This window comes from Nicotiana attenuata, chromosome 6 (genome assembly GCF_001879085.1).
Source record: "Nicotiana attenuata strain UT chromosome 6, NIATTr2, whole genome shotgun sequence".
In the NCBI taxonomy this organism is placed as follows: domain Eukaryota; kingdom Viridiplantae; phylum Streptophyta; class Magnoliopsida; order Solanales; family Solanaceae; genus Nicotiana; species Nicotiana attenuata.
This window is the reverse complement of record NC_031994.1, coordinates 93290465-93315476: the sequence shown is the minus strand read 5'-3', so window position 1 is coordinate 93315476 and position 25012 is coordinate 93290465. Positions and strand designations below refer to the sequence as shown.

Genomic DNA, 25012 nt, shown 5'->3' with positions numbered 1-25012 from the left:
AACTGCATTGACAGCCATTAAAAAGCTTTAATGCTTTGAAATCGAAAATGGAATTTTATGAATTTTTTTGTTTGAATTGGGTGTTGTTGTACATGATTGGGAATATCCGTTGGAGTTTATATCTCAAATTTGAGATAATTTGGTGAAGATTCTGCTGAAATTTCATAGTGAAACTCGAAACAGAAGACGTAAACAAATTGTATATATTTTGTATGTCGAATGTCGAAACGGTATACAAAATATCAACAACTTACATAATTGTATATAAGTTGTATATAAATTGTATCTAAATTATATTTTTTTACCAGATTCTGTACAAAAACTTGAATGTGTAAGTTTAAAATCTCATCTATATACAAAAAAGTCCCTTTAAAAAAATTGAATGTGTTTTAAATGGTGTCCTTAAAATCGGCTACCTAGTGCCATTTCCACATCCCAAGCGGAAAAGGAAAGTCCAGTCCAACCGTAAAAATTGTACGGGGCGCCATATTTGGTCGCCCCCATTTAACCTATACCAATTTTTTTTAAAAGTTTTAACTTGTACCCACATTTTAAACAACTTCAGCCCCCTTTCTCCTCCTCCTTCTCCTCCTTCGTTTTCTTCTTCTTCTTTCTTTCTGCTGATGTTGGTGCTGCTATGAAACTTCAGTTCATGGGATAATTGCCATAAGTATGTTTGTCAGATTATTTAACAAATTATAAATAATTACGTAAGTTAGTAGATAATAATTTGTGAATATTTCCACGTACAGGAAGTTTAATGTCACACTTAGTGATTCTTTGCATGATAACTCTGTTCTTTTCACGTTTATTGTTTCCAAATTTATGATTTAGTTACCGTTGGCAATCTGATTATTTTATAGTAGTAATACACTATGAAAGAATAAGGTAATTATTTATCTAGTATGTTAGAAAGCTTTTTCAAAAACTTCAGCTTATATAGTGCTGAAGTTTTTACAAATGAACTAAATAACTTCAGCATCTCCTGCTGAAGTTTTTGAAAAAGCTTTATGACAAAACTAATGAATCCAGGACAAAAAAATTTCAGCTTATTTAGTGCTGAAGTTTTTACAAATGAACTAAATAACTCCAGCATCACAAAACTTCAGCTACTAGAATGCTTATGTTCAGCAATTACAAATAAAAACTTCAGAAAATAGAGAACAAAACTTCAGCACACTTGGTTCAGCAATTTTTGCCACTTCAGGACCGTCTACTAGAATGCTGAAGTTTGCGGGATTGCCTTTGCTACTTCAGGCCTGTATGCTGAAGTTAAGCGAAAAAGTGGGTACGCTTACAATTTTTTTTGCAAAGCGGGTACAAGTTAAAACGTGATCCAAAAAGCGGGTATAGATACAAATGCCCCGGTCCAACCTGTTATTTGGTCCTCTTCCAATCGGTATGGCTTCAATTTAGGCCCGATTGATAGAATATAGGCCCATAACACGATAGGTCCATATGTACCTAGCTCAAGAATCTAGAAGAGAATCTTCTCTAGCTCCCCGCCATTCTCTTTCCCGCCAACCCACATCCCTCCATTTTCCTCTATTTTCCCATTACTCTATAAAATTCTTTGCTTTTCATTTCTACTGCAGAAAAGTTAAATTAAAAAAAAAATGAATGAAAATTTGGAGGAACAGGGCAAGCTTCCTGAGCTTAAACTTGGTAAAACCCTAATTCGTCGAATGTTTTATTACATTCTCAGAAGTTTATTCTTACAAGTCTTTTCTAGCTCTAATATTCTTATTATCTAGTTTTTTTCTCTTCATATTATTTACTGTGTTTAATAAATAGATATTGAGGATTCATATTAGCGGTTCAACTGATTCGGGGATTTAACTGTAGTTTGATTGATTGATATTTTTATTGTGAATGATTTTGTTTTAGATGCTAAGCAAGCTCAAGGATTTCTCTCATTCTTCAAAACCCTACCCAAGGTAAACTTTTATTTATATCATTCAATCTGTTCAGATAGTTATTGCACCTTCACTTGTAGAGAAAATTGTTAGACGGTTCGCTTAATAGAGAACTGTTAATTTTTTTTGCAGGACCCTAGGGCAGTTCGCCTCTTTGATCGTCGGGTGAGCCTCCTCTTAACTCTGTGCTAGTTCCTCTTTTTTTCCCCCCTTCAAAAAATGGTGGAGTCCGAGCCAACGAAAGGATAACTTTGTTCACCCATACTTGGGCAAATGGAAGCTTTTTGCCTCTATTGGGATTCCGACCTTGGTCTCTCACAGTCTTTGTTCCAAATTTATTGACTGCTAAGGCGATAATCTTGGGTGTTGTGCTTGGCCTTATTATTTGTCTTTGCAGCTACATGTAGTGATAGCTATTTCCTTTTTGTTTTAGTTCCATTTGAGATTCTTGAATGAATGCCCTTATTCTTGTATGCTGGTCATACTACTGCCTTTTTTGGTTAAGCTTGTAGTTCCATCTGAATTAGGCAGGTTCCAGTTTTTTTTTTCTTTCTTTTCTGAAGTTATTAATTGAGCTATTCAAGTTATTCACCTTTAAGGTGGTGCAGCAAACTTTCTTTCTTTCCTGGCACCTATATTTATTTTTAGCTTGTTGAATAACCTGTAAATTTCTGTCTCAGTATCTTGTTTTTTGTCCTGAACCTTCATGCATTTGTGCTTTTCTCTTTTTGATTCTTTCATGGTTCGACCGGGAGCCCTTTTTTGCTTTGCTACCAGCATGCATTTCCTTCTTTTATGGATGATTAAATGTAACCACCCCCCCTCTCTCTTTAGGACTATTATACTGCTCATGGAGATGATGCAACTTTCATTGCAAAGACATATTACCACACAACAACTGCTTTACGGCAGTTGGGTAATGGAGCTGATGCCCTTTCCAGTGTTAGTGTGAGTAGAAACATGTTTGAAACAATAGCTCGTGACATTCTCTTGGAGAGAATGGATCGTACTCTTGAACTATATGAGGGCAGTGGTTCAAACTGGAGACTGGTAAAAAGTGGAACCCCAGGAAATCTTGGAAGTTTTGAGGATATTCTGTTCGCTAATAATGAAATGCAAGATTCTCCGGTGATTGCTGCTCTTGCTCCAAACTTTGGTCAGAATGGATGTGAAGTTGGCTTAGGCTATGTTGATATTACTAAGAGAGTCCTTGGTTTAACAGAATTTCTAGATGATAGCCACTTCACGAATTTGGAGTCTGCTTTGGTTGCTCTTGGTTGCAGAGAATGTCTTGTACCAGCGGAGATTGGCAAATCCAGTGAATACAGGCCTATGCTAGATGCAATATCCAGATGCGGCGTGATGGTAACTGAAAGAAAGAAAACTGAATTTAAAGGGAGAGATTTGGTACAGGATCTTGGTAGGCTCGTGAAGGGTTCAGTAGAACCTGTTCGAGATTTGGTCTCTGGTTTCGAATGTGCATCAGGCGCTTTGGGGTGCATACTTTCTTACGCAGAACTACTTGCGGATGAGAGCAATTATGGAAACTATGCAGTCAAACAATACAACCTCAATAGTTACATGAGATTAGATTCTGCTGCTATGAGAGCTCTGAATGTTATGGAGAGCAAATCAGATGCTAATAAAAATTTTAGCTTGTTCGGTCTGATGAATAGAACGTGTACTGCTGGAATGGGTAAAAGGTTATTGCACATGTGGCTCAAACAGCCTTTACTGGATGTAGAAGAGATTAACTGTAGGCTGGATGTAGTTCAGTCATTCGTGGAGGATGCTGCGCTTCGCCAAGATTTGAGGCAGCATCTGAAAAGAATTTCAGATATCGAGCGGCTGACACACAATCTTGAGAGGAAAAGAGCCAGTTTAGTGCACGTTGTAAAACTCTATCAGGTACTTTCTCTTTTCTCCTTTGTGCCTTCTTCCCCTCTTGTTAGCCTCGACTCCATAGATTTCAATCAGCTATACATTGAAGTACAAATGACTTTAATCCCCTCTTTTCTTAGCAAAATCATGCAGGGGTCCTGGCTTAACTTCTTTTTTTTCCCTTCATGTGCAGTCAAGCATCAGAGTACCATATATCAAAAGTGTTTTGGAACGTCATGATGGGCAATTTGCAACACTCATCAGGGAAAGGTATATTGATTCTCTAGAGAAATGGAGCGATGATAATCACCTGAATAAGTTCATAGGTCTTGTGGAAACTTCTGTTGACCTTGATCAACTTGAGAATGGAGAATACATGATTTCTTCTGCATATGACCCAAATTTATCTGCTCTGAAGGATGAGCAAGAGACATTGGAGCGACAAATTCATAATTTGCACAAACAAACTGCCAATGATCTTGATCTACCTATTGATAAGTCGCTTAAACTAGATAAAGAAACACAATTTGGACACGTCTTCAGAATTACCAAGAAAGAAGAACCAAAAGTCAGGAAGCAGCTAAATTCTCACTACATTGTTCTTGAAACACGTAAGGATGGGGTAAAGTTCACCAATACAAAACTCAAAAAACTAGGAGATCAGTTCCAGAAGATTGTAGAGGAGTACAAGAGCTGTCAGAAAGAATTGGTAGCTCGTGTAGTTCAAACAGCTGCGAGTTTCTCCGAGGTATGTCTACTATTTGTATATTTTGGGTGAACCTCCTCTTCTTTCCCAACCCATTTATTGGATTTACCGAGTAGTGGCTTTCCAGGTGTTTGAAGGTATAGCTGGTGTACTTTCTGAGTTGGATGTGCTACTGAGTTTTGCTGATTTGGCTGCCAGTTGCCCAACTCCCTACACAAGACCAAATATCAGTCCACCAGTAGGGACATTCTTTCTCTTCCCGTTTAAGATGATGCTGGTACCATGTTAAAGAAAATTATACACAGCTAATATGGTGATGTTTCCATATAGGATACAGGAGATATTATACTTGAAGGGTGTAGGCATCCTTGTGTGGAAGCTCAAGATTGGGTTAACTTCATTCCTAATGACTGTAGACTAGTATGTGTTCTATAGCATTGAAATGTTCTTGTCTCTGATATTTTGTCTGGAGGGGCTTATAACCTACCTCTTTCATCTTCCCAGGTTAGGGGAGAGAGTTGGTTTCAGATTATCACAGGTCCTAACATGGGTGGAAAGTCGACCTACATTCGGCAGGTGTGGGTTCAGTATTTTGCTGAAAGTTCTTTTTGCCTTCTTTATCATCTGTCTAGGTATGTAAGGCACAAATGGAATAAATGTAACTAAAGAATTGCTTTTTGGCAATTCCTCCTTGTGAGGCTGTTTCTGTATATTCACAGAATTCATAATCAGTTGCTTGAAGATCTAGTTTTATTTGTATTCCAGTATTTTTCTCTATTCATGCATTGTTCTTATACATAAACTGACTTCCTCTCAAAAAGAATCTCAAATCATTTGGCTAATTTGCACTAACAGGTTGGTGTGAGTGTCCTGATGGCCCAAGTTGGCTCGTTTGTTCCATGTGACAATGCTACCATTTCTATTCGTGATTGTATTTTTGCTCGTGTTGGTGCTGGAGATTGCCAGGTGAGACAACATATCCTTGTTGAATATATAGAAATTAAAGTATCAACTTGCTCATTAAGGCGCCTGTCGAAGAAGTTTGTCGTAACAGAACATGCTAGCTCTTCATAATTTTTTGAGTTCATCCAACTAGTTTGGCATTGAGGCTTAGTTGATTGATTGTGTCGTAAAAGCCCGTCCCCTTTTTTTCAGTGCATATTAAAGAAAAGAGTACTGAAGCTGCTAAATAAGTCCCATTTGCCAATACATAGTTGATCCACATGTCAGATCAGCTTGAATAAGTTTCATATAATTGAGATTCTTATTATGTGCTTGATGTTTTCCACTTCCGTTTTGGTATTTATGGTTTTAAGTGGAAAGGCTGTGCTTAATTACGAAACTGAAGTTGTACATAAATAGTTGAATTGTATTCAGTGTCAGTCAGTAGCTAAACAAAATTATTTTTTTCCTACTGAGTGAATGATCTTCTATCTCTAAAAGAAATGGAAAACCTTGTATAACGATACGCTTGCCTGCTGTAGGGATTTGATTCCACAACCTCATAAATGTGCTCCTGGCTGTTCTGTGTACTCCAAAAGGAAGCGAAGAACTTCAATTTATTCTGCTCCTTTAAAGTATTGACATCCTCTGCCTTCCAAATAGCCCATACTACGCATGCAGGAGAACTATCAATGTTTTGTTATGTCCACACCTAAGCCTTCCTGATCTACATGTTGCTAAGCATCTCTTCCACTCCCTGTTGCATAGCTCACTCATGCTTAACACATTCAACATCAGTGCATCAGGTACAGGGTCGGTCCTACTTGCCTACCAATTGAACAAAAAAGCATCGGATTCCACGTCATTTATCCTACTTTCTGATGCAGTAGTAGAATGATAAATGTATTCCCCTGCCTCTTTATCCACAAAGTATTCAGAACTTAATATTTATATCGGAACAGCTGGTAATTTCGTGATCTGTCATTTGCCCAAAATAAATTTGTTTTCTTTTGTATGTTTGTTTATTTATTTATTACTTGTCACTATTTTATCTGGTCGTTTCTTTATTAATTAAAGGAACTAACAGGCTTGTATTTCTCCTTCCTATTCTTTGAATCAGCTGAGAGGGGTTTCTACTTTTATGCAAGAGATGCTTGAGACTGCATCTATCTTGAAAGGAGCTACTGATAGATCATTGATTATAATTGATGAGTTGGGCCGTGGGACATCAACCTACGATGGCTTTGGTGAGTTTCTGATTTTATTTTTTATTTGAAAAAAAAAAAAAAAAAAAAAAAAACTTTACCACTCACCTTTGCTCGACTTGCTCTTGTATTGTTGCATCATTTATAAATGTGCAGGACCTGTCATGTAACCCATTTGAAGCTTCCACTTTAAGAGACTTGAGCTTATCTTTTAGGTATTAGATTATTCGTTAAACATTCTTTTCCACCTAGAATTTAAGCGACAAGCAGAGTAACAACTGTTACATGTACCATCCTCGTATGTTTTCTGGTAAATATTCTCGTCATGGCATAGTGGTATCACTCATGATATTTCTGCGAGAAATCTATAATCTGGTGACTTTATGAACTTTAAAGAGAGTTACATAAAGTGTGGATTTGGGCTATCTGATGCATATTAGTGAAAGGCATTGCAGGCAAACATTTGAAATAGTAGGATTACGTTGGAGAGACACGTATGGAAAGTTGACATTTACTGGTTGTTGTGAACAAAGTGTCCATGAAATATACTGCCGATTGTCATAAACTCTGCTAAAGTATGGCTCTCCTGCTATTAATTCTCTTGAAAACATCTAAACTAAGTAGGAAACAAACTCCTATAGAGTGAGTGCTTTGGGGTTCATGCCATTCTGTTTTTCTTCATAATATTAACTTTGTTTCTGCTTGTGAGTTTCACTCTGGAAGTGTGTTCATAACTTCGTTTCTTTCCCATGAACCGGGAATGAACTATTCCATGCTACTTTTCACCTAAGTCTGCCTTTTCTATTAGATATAAGCTTATCTTCTATCATTAAATATGAAGTCGGGTGGGTTGCAGTTTTCATGCTTATTGTATTCTCTCATGGCATATGAATTAACTATTATATTCTCTACTAGCACCAATATCAATGAAATTTAAGATAAAGCATGATCGATTATTTTGCTGACTATTCTTCCACAATCTAGTCCGACGCAGGCTTGTAAAACTCAGCCTCATGGAAAACTACTTGAGCTTAATGAGCAGTTAGTTCTCTTTCATTTTGTCCACTGTAGGAGACTATGGTTTCAAATACACTCAGCTTGAAGCCATGTCTAATCTTAAACCTTTTGTATCCTAAATATTGGCAGGCACGGAAAGAATGTTCTTTTTCTTTCTTTTGGGGGTTCTCTTTTTGAGCGTGAACCTTGCTGAACTGGAGTTATTTCTTTGGCAACTTTGTTGTCATCAGGTTGTTTTTCTACTACTTCATAACTATATTCGTGTATTTTACTCACGTTATCAGGTTTAGCTTGGGCTATTTGTGAGCACATAGTTGAAGAAATTAAAGCACCAACATTGTTTGCCACTCACTTTCATGAGCTGACTGCATTAGCCAACAAGAATGGAGACAATGGACATAAGCAAAGTGCTGGGATAGCAAATTTTCATGTTTTTGCACACATCGAACCTTCTAATCGCAAGCTAACTATGCTTTACAAGGTATGTTTATCTTCCTCTCTTTCTGGCTACTTCTGACTCGTTCTCATCATTTGCGAATAATTTTTAAGTTATTTGAGTAGTTTCTTTCCTGCTAAACTTACTTATCATAAAAAAGGTTTTTTTCCTGATACTCTTGTTACTACTTGCTACCAGATTTGAGAATGTTTGAGCTTTGTTTAGGAAGATATTTATATATTGTAAGAGAGCTTTGTATCACTTACATAAGTGGAGTGGCAGCTTTTATAGATACCAGAAAGATCTTATCTTTACATGCAGTCGTGTACTCTGAATGAAAGAATCAAGTACATTTGCGATGCTTGGACAGTTTCAAGATAAACAGAGCAAGAATGAAGAAGATACATATACTAGTTGAAAGGGAGCTTAAGCTTAAAGAAATTCTGAATTAACTAGGATAGTTATGCCACTGTGGTTGACGTTGAAATGTGATGTTAGTAGGGATGATTGTTTCTATCATTATTGGTAGAAATAGGAGACTTTCTATTAGGTAGCAGTATAAAAGCTTTTAGTTTGGCAGCATCTGCCTGTACGTCTATAATGAAGTATCGTGAACCAACACTAACTAGTAAGTGTAGATGTTACTTACCAGAAAAAAGATAAGAAGAGCACTAGTGGCATATCATAAACATGTAACTTACTATGCTGCTTAATAGCTCATCAAATGCAGCTTATGGTGAGCAGTGAGGACTTTCTGGTAAGTGCTTAGTAAGTCGATCTCCGTATCCTATTTATATTAGATTACATTTTATGAGGTTGGCTTCGCATGCAATCTTAAGTTTATATGGTGTGCGCACAAACAGTCAAAAAGTCACTCGAATTTGTTGGTTTCACAAGTTTTAATTTTTGACCTGTTGTAAACAGGAGTATATGTGATTTCCAGTTCAAGATTTACTGCTGATACTCACTTCTTAGCTGATTGTTTAAAATCCATGTTAAAAGGATATACAAGGACTCTTTATTGTTGTTTTACTTTTGGTGTAAGCAGGAATACACAGAGGATCCAGAAGCTATAATAGATGTTCTAGGATCCTCGTAATAGGATAGAAATTTTAGATGTATATTTTGGTACAACCTCCTGTAATTATGCCAGCACAGCCTTTGTGCCTTTTGAATATATAAGACTGTTATCATCTCAAAAAAAAAAGGATATACACCATTCTGTGATGTGCCAATACATGTGATATTTTCCACTCCACCTCTCCTGCGTCCTGAGAAAGTTTGTTAAAAATTAGTGAAGGCACTAGGATTGGAATCACAGCGATGTTGGCTTTTGGGTGCTATAAGCCATAAGACACGTTGAATATATTGTTAAAAATTAATGGAAGGCACTAGCATTGAAATCACGGCGATTTTCCTTTTGGGTGCTATAAGCCATAAGGCATGTTGAATATGTTTTAGTGGAAAGGAGAATTTAAAAGCCTAATCACATCATGGACTGAAAAACTATTTTCTTATGCTTTTTAGAACGTGCATCTGACCATTGTACTCTTCCAGGTTCAACCAGGTGCTTGTGATCAGAGTTTTGGTATTCATGTTGCTGAATTTGCAAATTTTCCACCAAGTGTTGTGGCCCTGGCTAGAGAAAAGGCATCTGAGTTGGAGGATTTCTCTCCTATTGCCATAATTCCAAATGACATTAAAGAGGTACTTTCATTTGGTTACCTTCCTATGCTCATCGTGAAAATCAATAAAAATTCTGCTTCCTTTTCTTTTTGAATTTAGGGTCATGTCTATTGTCTACTCCCTGTCTAGAGGCATTCTTATATCTTACCTGTTTTAAAAATCATATGCAAGATTAGCAAATGGGTTTAGCTAATGTAAAAATGCTTGTTCTGCTATTTAAGCACTTCGTAATCTTAATGTTTCAAATCCCATTTGATGCTTTTGAATGGTTAATGGTGTCATATGAACTTCTTATGACATCTTGATCTGCTCTATTGCTTATTGCTTTTTTGGGTGTGTATCAGAATGCACTTGCGCACTTGCATGCTCTACTGTCTTCTTGGAAAACCTTATAGTAGCAAAGTCACATGTAATCAGAGCAACTGTTGGTACTTGGTTTTCCCCTTGTCTCAAACCCACTTGCCTTTTGGTTTCCCTATGTCTACTTTGAGGGAGGGGACATGTAACCATAACTTTTTAGCTCGAATACCATTCCAGAGTACTATCCTCAACTTTTAATTTATTGTGGATATATAAAACTGTTTTTGTTATTCTTCCAGGCAGCTTCGAAACGGAAGAGAGAATTTGACTCCCATGACATGTCTAGAGGTACTGCCAGAGCTCGGCAATTCTTACAGGATTTCGTTCAGTTGCCACTAGATAAGATGGATCCAAACGAAGTCAGGCAACAGTTGAGCAAAATGAAAACCGACCTGGAGAGGGATGCAGTTGACTCTCACTGGCTTCAGCAATTTTTTTAGTTCTTCAGATTAGAACTATCTTCTATTCTGTGAAGCTTGGGGGAATGATACTGATGGGTTTTGTGGATATAACTTAGCCTGTGTAAAGTTTTGTTTAAATCCTTACCCCAAACATGATTCTCTGTAATCAGGGGACTTTTGTATGCATCCTGTGTTAATAGTAAACGTTATCTTATGGTCAGCTAACATTGGTAGTAGTCTATTTAATTATTCCTCCACAACGACTACACAACCTTTCCCCTCTCCTAAACACCCAAAACTAGAAATAGACGAAATCTTCCCGTTTTGTACTTACTTTTTGGTTAAAATGAGTAGTGTATTTGTACAATTGAATTAGAGAGACTTTTAGAGAAAAAAAACAACTAACTAACCTTAGTGCGGAGCTTTTCAATTGTACCTCTAACAATTAACGTAATTCTTTTGGATTTTCCTCCTACCAAAGGGATGAGAAAATTAAGGAACATGAGAATTAAAAGCCAAATGCCTTGGTACTAATTAATATATATATATATATATATATATATATATATATATATATACTAGTCTCTCGGCATGTGCGTTGCACGTATATATCGAATAATGTAAAAACTTTTGAGTATTGAAAACTCAAATCTTTAGTTTTTTTAGAAAAACAAAGAAACCGTTCATTGATTTTCCAAAAGATCATGTACAATTTGATTAAGCCACAATTCTTTCATCATTCTTAGTTAACTCGAAACTTGGATTAAATGGAATGCTAACCTTTTTCATGTTTAAGTTCCTAAATTTATTTAGCACTTTCTTAATATAAATTGACTCAATAGATATAACTCCAATGTTTCTCTTAATCATGATACTATTAATATGTTATATATCAGTTATCGAAGATACTCTCCTTCAAATGTGCAAGTAGAAATCTCTTTTATCCTGCCATTATATCATTGCTTGCCAACAAATCGACAAAATAACACAAATAATCGCATATTCACCGAGAATTTGTAAGAGTTGAAGAAATACAAAATCTAAATGAATATTTTATATTTCAAGTTCTTCAAATTATATTAATCATATCATGCATGCAACATACAAGATAATTATGAGATTCTTAACTTTATAGATATTGAATTTTATATAAATGACAAATGACTGATAATTAAAGAATAAATAAAGAAAATAGAACCTGTTTGTGTCACTTTCTTCTTCATAATCCATTTCTTTGATGTCTTCATTTTTACCATGTACTTTCTATCCATGTCATTGAACTGTATACGAATGCAGCAGTGAAAAATTTACAAACCGTGAAATTTATCCACTTTGCTTTTAACCGGACTTTTTCATTTTCTCCGCCAACCTGCTATCGTTATACATGTACAACATGAGTGTAGCGTTATTAATGCATGCTTAATAAATGGTACAATTATGTATATAAAGAAAATATTTAGATGAATAGATAATTGACTACTTAACTATCCATGTAAATAGTTGCATCTATCTTTTAATATATATGGTTACCCTATCAATTTATCCTTGTGAATACTTCAGGATATACCCCATGGCTTTGTTTTTCATGATATTTTTATTTATTCCTCTCCAGTGATTAGAAGAATACCTCGTCTTTGTTGTCTCACTTTGTCCTTCTCAGTCCCGAACGATTGGCTTGAAATGATGTGCCTCTAGCGTCTCCTCCCAATCAACGCGACATTAACAATTAAAGTTGTGAAACGATATTTCACATGTTATAGAAATATTTAAAAATTTGTGAATGAAATATGTATTTAAATAAAAGGCATTTTAGTTTAGTATTTTAATTTTTAAGTTTGTTCCCACTTTTAACTTTTATTTATTTATTAGGATCACATCTTTTCAAGTTAATTTAGCATTTTTGTGTCATTTTTTATATGTAAAGTATTTAGATTATTTAAAAGGGTGTTTTGGTAATTTAATTTTTAATTTAAGGGTTTCCCACTTTTAATACAGCTTGTTTGAACTTGACTCAAACTAAATCTCTTCGCTCTACTTTTACCCCCTCCTAAATGTTAGCAGAAGATTGTGTCTTTTTTGAAATATGTTCCTTCAAATTAAATTTTGGAAGATGGACACATTAAAGTTTTGAATATATTAAACATTTGAATAAAATATAACTTTAACTAATAAAGAAGAAAATTATTTATTGATTGCTTATCTATTTTAGATGGTTTCATTTTGATAATATTTGGTGGAAATTTGGAAAAATCAGCATTTGAAGTTAAAGTTAAGATTGTTGCACTTAGATAAGAAGTTGAACTTTTGTGATTGAAATATTATTTTATTTTAGATGCTCAAACAAAATTTTCAACTTTAATATTTTTTTTGGTCGAAAGAAAGAATTTTATTTCAACCAGTAATCACAATTTACATCACCTGTACTATTGGACTCTAGTATCAGGTCTCAAGACTGAACCAATAAACAAAAAAAAAAAAAAACTCTACAACCAAGTTGCTTACTAAGATCTCTAAACAATTCTGGATCTTTATCCTATCCTAATTGCTATGGATTACAAGTAGGATAACTATTTAGTGTATTCAATATAGGTGTCAATTTACAATTCTTCTGTCCTGATATATGCACCTGCCTAGCAATTTCTTTTGCTCTATCTTGAACCTCTCTTCTCTGGCCTTGAAATCTTCTTTCATTTCTTTCCATCCAGATGTTGTATACTACTGCTGCAAACACCACTCCTAGCAAAGTTTTCTTTGGATTTCTGTTGTTTACACTGGTAGTTAGCCATTGCACTTCAACTTCCCATTCTTCAATCTTCCTCTTGTATCTCAACCATTCTTGTATTCCTGTCCATAAACTTTGTGAATATGGACATTCAAAATACAAGTGATCATGTGTCTCTTCTATGTCTCCTCCACACAGTACACAAGATTGATTCACTTGTATTCCCCATCTTGCTAGTCTGTCAACTGTGGCCAATCTTCTTTGCATTGCCATCCACAAAATGAATTGTTGCTTTGGTAGTATTCCAGTTATCATGATTAGAGACTTCCAGTAGACTTTGGGATATCTTGGAGTAGCATGGATATAGGTCTTCTGAATGCTGAATTTCCCATTCTTAACAAAAGAATCAATTGTTGGTATGTCATTTGCCCACCATTCCCTTGCTGTAAACAATTTCCTTACTAGCCAACTAGCCTGCTTAGGGACTTCCATTGTATTGATGTTCTTCTGTTTTATGTAGTGGCAGTGTATCCATCTAATCCAGAGCTTATCTTTTTTAGCCATTATAGCCCAAAGGAGTTTAGTCAGAGCAGCTTTGTTCCATCTCTCATAATTGATAATATTTAGACCCCCAGCAGCTTTTGGTTTGCACAATGTTTCCCATGCTATAGGAGCTCTGTGGGAATTCTCATGACTCCCAGTCCATAAGTAGTTCCTGCATATTCCATTGACAAGTTTGATAACTTTCTTAGGAATAAGAAATACTTGGGCCCAATAGGTCTGCATTTCAAACAGGACACTCTTAATGAGTTGTACTCTTCCAGCATAGGACAAGAATTTTGATGTCCAGCTTCTTATCCTTTCCACAATCTTCTCCACTAATGGCATGCACTGGTGAATAGTAATCTTCTTTGAGGACAAAGGGACTCCCAAGTACTTGAATGGGATGCTGCCTGCTGATAGCTTAAGTTCTGATAACATTTTGTTCTTGAATTCCATAGACACACCTGCTATGTATAGTGAGCTCTTTTCTAAGTTTGCTTGTAAGCCTGATACTTTGGAGAAGTGATCAAAGACTCCCATCAGTAGCTTCATTGAGATCTCATCTGCTCTGCAACACATCAATAAATCATCTGCAAAACAGATGTATATGACTTGCAGTCTAGCACATTTAGGATGAAAGTTGAAGTCTAGATTCTGTGCTAGTGTCTTCAGGGCTCTGTTAAGATACTCCATTGCTATTACAAACAGGTATGGGGACATAGGGTCCCCCTGCCTTAGCCCTTTTTTTGCTGCAAATCTGTCAGTTAATCCTCCATTCAAAAGTAGAGTATAGCTGACTGTGGATACACACTCCATAATTAGTGCAACCATCTTGTAAGGTATCCCAAATTCCAGTAGTTCATTCAACTGAGTCGTATGCTTTTCTGATATCCACCTTGATCATACATCTTGGAGAGACTACTTTTTGAGAGTACCCTTTAATCAACTCATGGGCCAAATTGACATTGTTGAGGATGTTCCTCCCTTCTATAAAAGCAGATTGAGCTGGTCCAACCAAAATATCCACAATTAGTTTGAGCCTATTTGTCAGTATCTTAGCAATAATCTTATACATTGTTGAGCAACAAGCAATTGGCCTAAACTCCTTCACATAGCTGGGATTTTTCACCTTAGGGATCAATGTAACAGTAGTGGAGTTGATTTCTTTCAACTGTCTGCCAGTTTGAAAGAATTGTTGTACTGCTTCTGTGACCTCCTCTCCAATGATTGGCCAATATTCTTTAAAGAACTCAGCCGGGTAACCATCCAGCCCTGGTGCCTTGTCATTAGGCAAATGCTTTACAGTTTGCCAGATCTCCTCTACTGTTACTGCCTATAGTAGTTGCTGCTGCTGATTTAGTGTTAGACAAGGACCATTTCGTGCTATATTAACATCAATACCTTGTAGTTCCCCTGCTGCTGTCCCCAATAGTTGCTGAAAGAACTGGATGAATTCTTTCTGAATGTGATTAGGCTCAGTAATCTTCACCTATTGTTCATCGTAGATGCAACTCACCTTGTTCCTAGCTTGTCTGGCCCTCATATAAGCATGGAAGTATTTAGTATTGCAATCTCCTAACTGGATCCATGTTGCTCTTGACTTCTGCCTCATGATTTGCTCTTGTATTGCTTCCCATTTCTCTAAGCTTTGCAAGATCATTCTCTCTTCTTCTATCAGTTGTTTGTTGAAATAGTCCTCATTGATTTTCCCCTGTATCTCCTTCAGTGCTCCTCTGAGTTGTATCAGTTTTTGATCAACTGATGAATGCTCCTGTTGAATGTCCCTGGTTTGTTGCTCAATGAGTTTCAACTTTTTCCATATAGAGTACATTGGATAACCTTGAATCTCCTGCCCCCAAATGTTCTGTACCACTACCTTGTATTCTCTTTGTTGCATCACTGAGGTTAATAGTCTGAAAGGTCTTTTCATTCTGACCTTAACCACATCAGTGTTTATCAAAATAGGGGTATGATCAGAACATCCTGGTAGCATGTATATTGTCTCTATCCCATTGTAATTATTGAACCAATCAGCATTCCCAAAGGCCCAATCTATGTGACTGTATATTCTGATTTCTGCATCCCTTTTATTACTCCATGAAAATTTGCTATCCTTTTTTGTGATTTGTCCTACTCCAATATCCTCAATGCAATTTTGAAAGTCAATCATTTCTGCTTGATGTACCGGAACTCCATTCACTCTGTCATCCACATTCAGCACACTATTGAAGTCTCCTATTATTAGCCAAGGCCCAGTAGTTTGTATGTTCCTCAAACTTCTCCATAGTGTGATTCTGTGTTGAGCATTATGAAGTCCATATACAAATGTCATGTAACTAGTAAATTATGAGTTTTTGTCCTCTACTAGACAGTGGATCATCTGGTCATTGCTTTCAAAACCTGTAACATGGACATTTGCTTCTTTCCATATTAACCATATTCTACCATTTGGAGCATAATCATAGTTATCTTTGAATTGCCATTCTACACCCAACTTTCTGCGGATATTCTGCATTCTGTGACTTTTAACCCTAGTCTCCAAAACAGCTATCATGTCTACTTTATTTATCAGCAAGAATTTCTTTAGTTCTCGCTGTTTAAAGGACTTATTCAGTCCTCTTATATTCCAGGACACAATGATCATGGGGGTTTATGGTGGTTGGTACTACCCTCATTTACCATTTGGCTAGCTTGAGTACTAGATGTTTGCCCTTGCTGTCCATCCAATACTTGTGTACTTTCCTTTGGCTCCAATATTGTCAATGGTGCAAATGCATTTCTTCTAGCTAGCTCTTCATAATTGATCTCTTGATGTTTTGTTTTTCCAGCATCTCCTTGTATTACCACTACCCGCTTGCCTCTATTCTCCACCTGAATCTCCACAGTTGGTTCTTCTGTATGATTGTCTTGTTGCAGGTTTGTTGTACTGGTGATTTCCTGTGTTGCTGCTTTAGGTTTCCATTCCTTTCTAACTCTTTTCTTTCTTTTCCTTTTATGCTTCATTTGTTCCTCTTCTTGCTGATTAGCTTGTTGACATTCTCTAGTGTCATGCCCAAATTTGTTGCAATCTAAGCAGAAACTTGGTTTCCACTCATATTCAACACTTTGCATCCAGCTTCTATCTGGTGTCTCAATACAAATCTCATTAGGCAATGGTTGTGTAATGTCCATATCAACGAGCACTCTAGCATAGGACACCCTTTCACATTCTGCTGTAAGTCTATCAGTGCAAATAGGTTTGCCTAGTAGGCTAGCAATCCTACCTAGGTTTTCCTCAGCCCAGCACTGTATTGGTAATCCAGGCAGATTGATCCAAATTGGAACAATTCTCATAGATTCATCCTTCATCTGAAAATTTGGATCCCAATCCTTTAACACCATAGGCCTACTATTGAATGTGTATGGGCCATTTTGCATTATAAGGTTTTTGTCTTCCAGATATTCAAATTTAAAGATGAAATACCCGTCATCATGCAGCAACACTGTTGGAGTTGTGACTGTATTCCATACGCCATAGACAAATTTGAGCATCTCCTTGAATGACGGATTTCCCCCTAGAATATAGCCTATCAGAGCTGTTTTCCACTTCTGGGTCTGTTTCTCTATCTCCGTTGGGTTTAATTTGGCCATTTTCACTCCGTCTTTGACTGTCGGAGGGTAGAACTTAAGTTGCATTCATTGTGTTTGAGCTATGTTAGTTTTCACTACTTCAGCCATGGTCTTCTTTGCTTGAGATCCAGCTGAGTATGTTAGTTTTCGAGTTGTTGTAGTCATACCTGCTGCCATAGGTTGCAAAACTTCCTTCTCCACTGTCGGTGGAACCGCTTGCATGACCGTCGGAGCACTGCCCATACCTGGTAGCCAATGTAACAGTTGAATTGACTAATTTTTGCGGAATTCCATTTTCTGGTGTAATTAGTCGGTCAATTGGAGGAGTTGGTTGTGAAGGTTGGTTATGGTGGTTCCGGTGAGCCATCTATCGGCGCTTGTCAACTTCCTTTCTCAACAATCGCCGGTGTTTCTCCCAACTTTAATATTTTCTAGGGATAATTACCTTATTAGGCCTTCCTCCAAAATAATAGCGATAAATATATATATTTTATATATTAAATCTAATATACATATAATATAAATGCATGCACACGCACGCAGAATATATATATATATATATATATATATATATATATATATATATATATATATATATATATATATATATATATATATGAAAAAAGTTAAATGGAACTAAAGACACATAAACCAAACAATGAATAACGTAAAAAAGTAATTCTACCATAATAACAGTAAAATAGTAAGAATCTAAAACAGAAATAATGCACAAATATAGAAATATGTTAGTTTCTCTGCACGCGTGGTGCATGTGTATGCCTAATTATATCGTACACTATTTCATAATATAAAATTATTATTGTTCCTCTGCCGCTCAGTCTTATACCATTGTTTAAGCCATTTGAGGGTTCAAATTTTAAGCAGCTATGGTAGGTGTATTTTCTTTCAAACTAATATGTATAAGGTAACATAAAACATATATCCAAATTTTTATTGGTGTTTATTTGGTTTACAGAATTCAAGTGTTTAGTAGTTGCTGATATCATTTTCTACATAGTCAAACTAATACTCACTAATAATGTTTTGCTTTCACCGCCTTAGCTATTAGTGTTTCATTTAGTTTATTTAGACACACACACATATATATATATATATATATATATATATATATATATATATATATATGTGACCTAACAAATATTATACTACGTCACAAACTTCAAGCATTAAACAAATCACTAACTCCTTTTTCTCATGACAATAAGAAAATATTTTTTCAATGTGTTTCACCTTCTTTTGTGATCAACATTTTCTATCTTACAATTGCCATAAGTTGCACAAAAATTATAACGTTCACTCTCTTATAGCATTTTTTTTGCAAAGAAGAATACTATGACTCTCTTTACTTTTGGTATCAGTAATCTTTGCACTGAGAATCTATAATATTATTTTTGTACATGCTACCGAAATGTATATCAACAAACCTATTTTATTTTGTAAAATAAATAACCACCACAAGAACCTTAGTTGTTCCGAATCGTAAAGCATAAAGCATAGATAATTAAAAAATAAATAGAGAAAAGAAAATAGAAATTGATTTTTGTTGCTACTTTCTTCTTAATTCATTCTTTGATGCCTTTGGCAATTCGTAGTTAAATCTGCAATGATTTGAACCTCGTGCAACAGTTATCTGCTTTTATATTTTCATGAAATTCCTTGTAGTAAGACACTGGCAGACAACTTTACCTTCTAGCATCAGTCGAAGTGATTCATCTCAAGGAAGGCTTCAATCATTTCCTTCTCCTTTTGCTTTTGCATTTTCTTTTCTCATGTTTTCCAAACCTAACTTTTGCAAAGTGATCACTCCAAACATTACATTTTCGACATATTAGTGAAAAAGCTCTAATAGCCTGTTTGGCCAAGCTTCTTTTTGGCCAAAAGTGCTTTTTTTTTTGCCAAAAGCACTTTTGGCAAAAAATTGAGGTGTTTGGCCAAGCTTTTGGAAGGAAAAAAAGTGCTTTTGAGGAGAAGCAGAAGCAGAAAAAAATAGCTTTTCTCCAAAAGCATTTTTTTTAGAAGCACTTTTGAGAAAAATACACTTAGAAGCAGTTTTTTAAAGCTTGGCCAAACATAATTGCTGCTCAGAAGTGCTTTTCAAACTAACTAGCCAAACACAAACTGCTTCTCACCAAAAATACTTTTGAGAAAAGCATTTTTGAAAAAAAAACACTTCTCAAAATAAGCTCATTTTTGCAGCTTGGCCAAACGGGCTATAGTAGGCGAAACATGAAAGATATGACAATCAAACATGAATTATGTACATATTATCTTCATCATAAAGGCTACAAAATGTACGAATACACACGATGAGCAAGCCGATTGGTGCTTGTACTGTTAGGTTTGTTGTATGAATACACAATGTTTTTAAAAAGCTTTTTATTTCAAGTTCCACCAAAATAACACTGCTTATCAAGGCCAACACTAATAGTTGTGACTGTTAATGGGGTATGAAGTGGTGCTTGATGTTTGTACCGTTAGGTTTTCATTTTATTTTATAAATAAGACATTTAAAGAATTTAAAAGGATATTTTTGTAACTTAACTTTTGACTAAGGATGTTCCTACTTTTAATATAGTATAGATTATTAGTAATCTTAAAGATTCTATACAGCTGATATAGAAGGGTAATTTTACAAAGAACGTTCTGTTATAAATATGGTTGTTGCTGTTATAGGTAAAAAACTGTTATAGAGAGGTAAATATAACTTAAAAAATCAGTTCTGAGAAAAACTTGACTTTATAGTAACTGACTGTTATATAGGGATGATGTTATTATATAGATGTCTCATTTTTTTTTTTTGGCTGAAAAACTGTAATATGGAAGTAACTGTGATAGTTGGGAACGAACCCCTCTATCTGAAAAAATTTACAGAGGGAAGAGAACATGCATTGGACTAGTAGTTGAATAAATGGATAACACAAAGAAAAGAAAGTCACTTTACTGTAATTAAGTCTCTTTGTAGCACTTGGAACCATTAGTATTAAAGTGCAGTGTGCAGCTCAACTCTACTTCTTTATTGCTCTAATAACTACCCACCATAACCATAAATAGGCTGCTAATTAATTGGCAACTAACCAGAGAAATATATCTAACTTAAGTCTTACAAGTTTGAATTGCGGGTGAAATGTGTTTTTTTCTTTCTTTCTTTCTCCATTTTGGCTATGGAACAACCTCCAAGAAATACGCTTTAATGAAAAGATTGTTGACTAGAAAGTAGAGCTCGTGTTTTGTTATACCAGAGTGAGTTGTGAGCCTTTAATCAATTTTACCTTGTTGAAAATTAGGTAGGAACTTGATAGATTAATCTTGGAATTAAGGTTTAAACTCACCTCAAGTAAGCCATTAAATCTACTACCGCTAGTACAAGAAAGAAATTAAGGGAGTAATAATCGACGACGGAATAGAAAAGACTTGCTTCAATCAAAGAAAGAAAAGTTATATTCTCACATTGGTTTCGTTGTCAAATCACTAAATTCTCTCCTCATAATAACGAGAATGCATAAAGATCGAGAAGAGATGATTTCAGATGGAATTATTTGGCGTAATTTGATCAGCTTTAAGAGACTATTCATCTTATTTTCCTTACAAAAAAATGTTAATTATATACACTTACCTGCATTTATTCTTAAGTAATTAATGTAGTGAAAATATATAGTACTCCCTTCGGTCCAAAATAAGTGATTTTTTTGGATGTTTTCACACAGATTAAGAAATTTATCTTTTAACATTAATTAGCAATGAAATCGACCATATTAACCTTTACTATCTCACATAAACACTCCTAACACATATTCCAACACTATTTACTCCAAGGACAATGTAGGAAAAAAATAATTAATTCATTCTTGAAATCTGAAAAAATCACTTATTTTCGATCACAAGAAAAAAACCAAAAAATTAGTACTTATTTTGGACCGGAGGAAGTATTAATCAAGTAAGAGAAGTCTAAAAACAGCAGTTAGTTTATACCAGAGTAATATTTTAACACCAATATGCATAGAAGAGATTATGCTTTTACTAAGCCAACGTCTATAAATAGCATTTCTACCTTTACAAGGTAGGAGTACCCGGGTTTGTTATTGTGGTTGTATGCACAAATGCTGATTTTATTTATAACCATGTTGTCCGGTCAGCTTGCACACACCTCTTCTAATTCCTCGAGATACCTATCACCTCTTACCAGCAACATGTACCAGATAATTCTATTCACCAAAGGCTTGGACGATAGGAAGAAATTACCTGATGTTTTTACCCTCGTTTGAATTTAAATCCGAGACCTTATAGTTTTCAACCACTTCATTGACGACCATGCTAATGAGTGATTACTGGAGAATTACTGAACTGATACACAAGGGAAAAACTAAAACCATACTTTATTTAACTGTAGCAATTACTTAACTCCTCTTCTTCTTGGGCACATCGCACAGTCCACAGAGCAGGTATCAAGTATGTGTGAAAGCTTTTTTTCCCTCCATTAATGCATTTTTCTACTATTCAAACCATACACAAGCCTGACGTGAGCTGAGCCCCTTCCCTTTCTCTTTTCTCACCTTTCGGCTTTTCCTTCTCCTCCTCCTACTTATATCCAGTCCCAGCTCTCATTTCTTGCATTCGATTCTTCATTTTCTTTACACCAAAGAATAATGGCACACTTCTTCTCCTTTACTCTCATCATCTTTGTTTCTTTCCTTCCTCTTTCTCTCTCTCGCTCACTCTCTTCACCTCCACATAATTCACAAATCCTTGACGTTGCAAAATCCATTCAAAATACTCTTCATGTTCTCTCTCCCAAGTTCCAATCTTTCCAACAAGAAGCAATAAAACAACCCCTTTTTAATTCTTCTTCTTCTTCTTCAGCATTCTCTGTATCAATATATCCTCGTTCCTCTCTTGCAAAAACCCAACACAAGAACTACACATCTCTCACTCTCTCCCGACTCGCTCGTGACTCGGTCCGAGTTTCCTCACTCACTACTATGCTTCAACTTGAAGAAATCCAGATCCCTGTTACTTCTGGAATAAGTGAAGGCAGTGGCGAGTATTTTGCTCGGGTCGGATTAGGACAACCCGTGAAGGAATTCTACATGGCAATTGACACTGGTAGTGATATTACATGGCTTCAATGTGAGCCCTGCTCCGAATGTTACCAGCAAACCGATCCAATTTTTAACCCGTCTTATTCCTCCACCTACACTCGCCTCTCTTGCGACTCACCCGAGTGCTCCGCTCTTCATCTCTCAGAATGTTCTTCTACCGGCACGTGTCTCTATCAAGTCTCCTATGGCGACGGATCTTTCACCGTAGGCGAGTTCGCGAGCGAAACGGTGTCGTTAGGAAACTCTGGAGGATCGTCATTCTCTAATGTTGCTATAGGCTGTGGCCATGATAACGAAGGCCTATTTATCGGCTCAGCTGGGCTGGTAGCTCTTGGCGGCAGCTCATTATCTCTTCCGTCTCAAATTAAAGCGACGTCGTTTTCCTACTGCTTAGTAGACCGTGATTCTGATTCATCATCGACATTGGATTTCAATTCCGCTGGACCTAGCGACTCGATAATTGCACCGTTGCTACAAAACTCGAAGAGGAGTACTTTTTTCTACGTCGGTCTCGAAGGAATCAGCGTCGCCGGCGAGACGTTATCGGTTCCGGCGAACATATTTCAGGTGGACGATAATGGTAACGGAGGGATTATTGTGGACTCCGGTACGGCGGTTACGCGGTTTGAGAGGAGCGTTTATAATGCTTTACGTGACACGTTTGTGAAATATGCTCAGGATTTGCCGGCCGACGGGGATTTTATGTTGTTTGATACTTGCTATGATCTGTCGGGAATGAAAACGGCGAGTGTTCCGACGGTAGCGTTTCATTTTTCCGGTGGCAAAACGTTGTCGTTGCACCCGAAGAATACGCTGGTTCCGGTGGACTCGGCGGGGAAGTTCTGCTTAGCTTTTGCTCCGGAGGATGGAAAATTCTCGATTATTGGAAATATACAGCAGCAGGGGACACGTGTCAGTTATGACCTCGATAACAACCTTGTTGGATTTAGTCCTGATAAATGTTAGTGGAGTAGTACTTGGAAGTACAACTGTGGAGATAAAATTTATAGCGGCAGTAGCTGCATTATTAAATTAAGAAAGACAAATGAAACAAGAGAAAAAGAAAGGAGCCAATAAAAAGTTGGTTTGCAATAATGACGATGGTTGCTTCTCATTTCCTTTACTCCTACTATTTGTTTATCACAATGGTTTTTGTGGACTATTTAAAAATTGAAGTTATTAACGCTGATACTAAAAATATAGTTCACACTACCAATGTAATTTCACCAACTTAGTAGATTAAGATTCATATATCCAAAGTGATTGTCGGAATCTGAGTATAAAAGAGGTATAAACTGCATAATGAGCTCCTAAAGGTTTGACATTGTTGAAAACAAAATTGTTCCAAAAGATAAAAATGAACGCCGTTGCCGGGGATCGAACCCGGGTCACCCGCGTGACAGGCGGGAATACTCACCACTATACTACAACGACTTGGTTGCTTATGAGATTCATTGCTCGTTATATGACTTAAATATATTTGGTTTCATTTGCTACTCTTGATATGCTACTATTTTTTATACTAGTTCTCTTTGCTTGCTGGTAACTGGCGAACGTCGCCTACCAAGAAAAGATCAGGAGAGGGGAATGCACAGCATTGTCCAATCCAAAAGGAGGGAAAACGGTAACTTTTGCCAAGGCTTGGACTAGTCGTTGACTCGTTGCTTTTGATTGTTTAGATGCTTTAATAAAGATTTTTAAATTAAACTACAACTTATTTACATAATCAACATCAATTCAAAAAGGCGAAATACATAAACGGTCCTTTCAAGTTGTCCTCAACGATCATTTGAACACCTCAACTGAGACCATTTCCAGATAGACACTTCAAGTGACTGTTAAGTAATTCAAATAGACACCTCACAGTGACATGGCAAGTTAGTGTATTTTAATTGCGTTTGGGCGCGTGAGATTTTATCAGACTATTTCTTTTTTTCTTTTAGAATTAAATTAAATTAAATTTTGAAAGTGGGTCCCACATTATTATTTTTTTCTCACTAAAAAATCTGCAACATGCCTGAGAGCTCTCCCGTATTGAAAATTTCACACTTGGAGATAGCTATTTTTCCTGGTTTCCCTGGTGAGGAGTTGAAATCTATAGGAATTCGAGGTTCACCAACTACAATGCGAAATCTTTTCAATCTAGACATCCAGGTGTGGTCTCTATTAGAAACTGATGATCTATCCAATTTGATGCGAAATCTTTTCAATCTTTTCAATGCACATCTATCATTTCCATGCTAGCCAATTTGAAAAGAATTCCTTGGTCGATGCTCTCCAAATCATTTGCAGTTAAACGCCTCAGATCTGTCAACCTGTCCATTCCTTGCGGCAGACGATGTAACCTTGTTCTAGCACAATCGAGCAATTGCAAATTGCAAAGATTACCAATAGGTGGTAACTCTCTCAACTGGCGGCAACCTATTGTAGGTTAACTGGGCGGCGCTGGTTTTGGTTTAGAAGAAGAAGAT

General features: G+C 36.2%; 2 protein-coding genes and 1 non-coding gene across 4 annotated transcripts; 2 read left to right on the top strand and 1 right to left on the bottom strand.

Annotated features, from left to right (window-relative positions):
• Nucleotides 1500-10775, top strand: LOC109227481 (DNA mismatch repair protein MSH2). Of its 2 annotated transcripts, XM_019392659.1 has the most exons (13): nt 1500-1665; nt 1888-1937; nt 2049-2081; nt 2751-3824; nt 3991-4545; nt 4631-4741; nt 4834-4923; nt 5008-5079; nt 5359-5469; nt 6566-6692; nt 7952-8148; nt 9661-9810; nt 10389-10775. In XM_019392659.1, exons 1-13 carry the CDS (start codon nt 1617-1619, stop codon nt 10587-10589), a joined length of 2820 nt encoding a protein of 939 aa, XP_019248204.1. In that variant the 5' UTR covers nt 1500-1616; the 3' UTR covers nt 10590-10775. The 2 variants fall into 2 exon arrangements, with proteins under 2 accessions (XP_019248204.1, XP_019248205.1); XM_019392660.1 differs by lacking the exons at nt 7952-8148; nt 9661-9810; nt 10389-10775 and adding an exon at nt 7635-7927.
• LOC109227480 (protein ASPARTIC PROTEASE IN GUARD CELL 1-like) lies at nt 21495-23748 on the top strand. Its single transcript, XM_019392657.1, has one exon. The coding sequence runs from the start codon at nt 22089-22091 to the stop codon at nt 23505-23507; it is 1419 nt and encodes a 472-aa protein (XP_019248202.1). The 5' UTR covers nt 21495-22088; the 3' UTR covers nt 23508-23748.
• Nucleotides 23904-23975, bottom strand: TRNAD-GUC. The gene has a single exon. It is a non-coding gene; the product is annotated as a tRNA-Asp (tRNA).